At 34.8% G+C, this 4217-nt stretch overlaps 1 protein-coding gene across 1 annotated transcript; it reads left to right on the top strand.

Annotated features, from left to right (window-relative positions):
• Nucleotides 1-151: 151 nt before the first annotated feature.
• Nucleotides 152-967, top strand: CBG19532 (the record flags this gene model as incomplete). The annotated part of the gene is made up of 4 exons (XM_002646800.1): nt 152-259; nt 307-573; nt 619-733; nt 780-967. 4 exons carry the CDS (start codon nt 152-154, stop codon nt 965-967), a joined length of 678 nt encoding a protein of 225 aa, XP_002646846.1.
• Nucleotides 968-4217: the final 3250 nt, after the last annotated feature.

Raw genomic sequence — 4217 nt, 5'->3', positions numbered from 1 at the left:
GAAAGCAAAATAACAAAAGCGTTTGGTGACAAATTTCGAAATGTTCCTTCAAAGTACAGTTCTTTCACTCTTGCTCACTCTAAAATTTGAAATTTCACACTTTTTTCGACAGAAAAATTTGCAAATTTCGCCATTTAAAGAGCGATAAATCATGCCAGTTGTCAAGCTAAACATTGGCGGTAAAGTCTTCCAAACGACCGAATCCACGTTGAAAAGATTCGACGGATTCTTCAAGACCCTTCTGGAAACTAGTGTTCCGGTAATTAGGAACATAATTAAATATTACAAACAAAAAACATTTTTTAGATCACTCGCGATAAAAACGATAATTATTTCATCGACCGGAGCTCCCAACATTTTGAAATTATTCTGAATTACATGAGAGATGGCGACGTCGTGCTTCCGGACTCCGATAAGTCGATTCTAGAGATTCAGAAAGAAGCACAGTACTACATGTTGATGGGTCTTGTTGAGATTTGCGAGAAGAAAATCCCAAAAAAAGTTGAGAAAATATTGAAATTCTTGGAAAACGAGAATCAGTTGCTCGAGGTGATTGCAAACATCACAGACAAGGTAAGTTTCAATTTTTATAGTTCTCCAGAATTTTTCCAATTTCAGCCAGTCCTTGTTGTTTATTATACTCTCGAAGAGTGCAACTTCTTCAAATATCCACGCGCCATGTGTATCAAAAAATTTTTGGCGATTTTTGCTGGCAGATTCGAAATCTATTTCAGTAAGTTTAGTGCCGCGTGTATAGAATTATTTTTGAAAAATTCCAGAGTGTGATTCTGCGTCAATGAAAATCAATAAAGACGATGAAGACGACGAAGACGGGGGCTGGAGTTATAGAATTTACGATACTACTAATGGATGGGCTAAATCTGGAAATTTCGAGAACGTCCTCAAAGATTTGCCATGTTATTACATGGGAAGATACATCAAAATTAAGAATTATAAAGCCAAATAATTCTGTCTGCGGAACTAGGTTTAATTGTTTTATTAGTTATTTCATCAACCAATAAAGTTCTTTGTTTTCAAGTTATCGATTTTTATTGAATAAAACGCTGTAATTTGAAAAACACCCAAGAAAATGTTCGAAAAACATTTTTGAAAAACCGGAAATTCAATCACAACGTTTGTTGTATATCGTTATCCCTCAAAATTCACTGACCTACCAATATTTATTATTTTTGTCTGGCGCCGATTAACCTTGTGGCCAAAATTTTTTTTTTGAAAGCGCATAGCAGGTCCCGGAGAGGAAACGGGTACGGTTTTTACAATTAAATTGGGGCGCCTTTAACACAGTACTACAGAATTATTTTACTTTGACCCATTTTAGGCAGTTTTCCTACTTTATGAGGAAAAAAATTTTAGGGAAATAGACAAAAAATAAAATAAATCCGAAGTAATTTATAGAAGCCGCATGAAATTATTTGTAACGTATAATTGCCTGGTTTCTTCAGTATGGCACTATTATTGTATCTTAAAAAGCGTGTATCTTAAAGGTGGGGGGACATGAAAAAAATATATTTCTCGAAATTCCGTTCAAAGATGCCCCTCGAGGAGTTGAACTTGTGAGGGCGAGGATTGAGGGTGCGGCGCCGCTACCGACTGAGCCACGCGGGCAAAGAGACAGCACACGCCCGTTTGCATACATAAAGGCGAGGACGACAGCTGTACGCAGAGTGACATTAAGCGTTGTACACCGTGACGGTAGAATGCATACTCTAGCTACAAAAAAACTACGAAAAATCTCCTGTCCCCCCACCTTTAAAGTGGAATGTGTAGCATAGTTATCAGAGAGTTACAGTATCAGGGTATCAAAGTCAGCAAAATTGAAATATTGCTCTTCATGATCTTCAAACTCTATTCAATTCCCATTTATTCAAAAAAAATATGGAAAATTAAAAATATATCAATTATCGAACCTTATGCTTTAATAATTTTAGCTGCGAAAATGAATTTGAGCAACTCTTTCTCCTTGGTAAGAGGGCAGTAGGTAACTTTGAGTTTTGTGGCATTACTCAGTTCAATCTCACACGTCTTTCTGTTGACACCCAGCCTTGCATCAATTGGAAATAATCAAACGCGGTCGGATTGTCAGACTGATAAAATGTGATTTGAACTTGTCGGTTTTCCATTGTTTCAAAAGACCTCGCGAGCTGATCGATTCTTCCACTTTTTACACCAATGAATAGTTTTTCAGTATTTTTAACAAAATTGTGTTGAAGATTCAAAACTAATTCTGATCTGAAATGATTGTCCAATCTGCGCGAAGTTCTCGAAGGATCCAAAATTGATGAAATAAGAACTACCAGTCGGTTTGAACTACCCCTGTCAGGGGCTCAACCCCCTGGCTTTCGTTCACTGTATCTTACACTTGAATTTCTAATGTCTAGATTTTCCACTTTCCTAGTGCCCGAAACTTCCAAATACTTCGATTTTTAAATTTTGGATGTTACTAATATGGGAATTTCTAGATAACGTAATTTCTCCAATAAAAGCCCACATCTATTTGATGCCTACCTCTGATAAAACAGACGTACTTTTTTTCCAATTTTCTGATAATTTCTGTTAAATCTTGTCGCTTTTTTGAGAAAAAAGATATCCGATTTTCTGAATTTCCGAGTTTCTACATGACAGAATACATGTTTCTTGAAAAGAGAATAAAATTTTTTGATTTTCTAAAGTCTCGAATTTCTAACGTAAAATCTCTAATTTTCGAATTTCTGCATTTCCGAGTTTTTTAAATACTCGGCTTTTCCGAATTCGTGAAATTTTGAATTACTCATACATTTCTATTTCTAAGCATTTGGTTCTAGATCACAATGAAAGTGTGAAGAAAATGTTGCAATATTTTATAGAGAAAGCTAACATTTGAGAGAGTTCGAGGCACTCCTGGAATTTTTTAGAATATTCTCGAACTTTTTCGATTTTCCAGGACTATTCTACAATTTTCTAGAGCTTTCATGAATGTTTTGGGTCTTTTGGAGTTTTCTGGAATGTCCTGGAGCTTTCTAGAATGTTCTCGAAATTTCGAGATTTTTTAGAATGTTCTGGAACTTTCAAGAATTTTTTGGTACTTTCTAGAATGTCTTAGAGTTTTCTGGAATTTCTTGAATCTTCTCAATTTTTCTGGAATTTCCCTGCAAACTTTCTAGAATGTTCTGGAATTTTCTAAAACGTTTAGGAACTTTCTGAAATGTTCCAGAATGTTTTGACATTTTCTAAAATGTTTTGGAGTTTTCTGGAATTTCGTGAACTTTCGGGAACTTTCTAGAACTTTTCGGATTTTTTCAGAATGTTCTGGAATTTTCTAGCATGTTCTAGAATGTTCTGGAACTTTCTGGATTTTTCTAGAATGTTTAAAAATTTTTTCTGGAATGTTTTAAAATGTTCAGGAACTTTCTAGAATTTTCTGGAATTTTCTGAAGTTTTCTGGAACTTTCTGGAACTTACTGGAATTTTCTAGAACTTTTCGGATTTTTTCAGAATTTTATGGAATTTTCTGGAATGTTCTAGAATGTTCAGGGGCTTTCTAGAATTTTCTGGAATTTTCTGAAGTTTTCTGAAACTTTCTGGAATTTTCTGAAATTTTATGGATTTTTCTAGAATGTTCTGGAAAGTTCTGGAACTGTCTGGAATGTTCTGGAACCATTTGGATGTTTCTAGAATGTTCTAAAATTTTTTTCTGGAATGTTCTAGAATGTTCAGGGACTTTCTAGAATTTTCTGGAATTTTCTAGAATTTTCAGTAACTTTCTGGAATGTTTTAGAATTTTCCGCATAACTTAAGAACCTTGTATTCAAAAGAAAACTACTATGACCCATTTTCAGTAGTCCACAGGATTGAAATTTAAGTGATATACGAAAAAAAAACGAAAAAAACAAAAAATTTCAGTTTTGAAGATTTGTGCTCAATTCTATGTCGGCAGCACATAGATAGGTCACCGTTTTGCAAAATTTCGTGATGTTTTATTGAGTTTGAGCATAATTTTGAAAATTTCGATTCTCAACCCTATATTATGCTTGTCTGAGAAAAAAAAGGTTAGAGAGTTTTTTTGCAGTCTGAATACGGTAGCGATATCGAAGCGCAGAGCATAAATAGCACACAGACGGTGAAGACGCAGACACTTTTTGTTTGCGTCTCAACCTTTTTTTTCTCAGACAAGCATAATAGGTTCCCTATTAGCTAGAAGGCCCAGTACACCATAGACA

The sequence above is a fragment of the Caenorhabditis briggsae genome (genome assembly GCF_000004555.2).
Source record: "Caenorhabditis briggsae complete genome, chrII, whole genome shotgun sequence".
NCBI classification, from domain to species: Eukaryota; Metazoa; Nematoda; class Chromadorea; order Rhabditida; family Rhabditidae; genus Caenorhabditis; species Caenorhabditis briggsae.
This window is presented reverse-complemented; position numbering and strand designations above follow the sequence as displayed.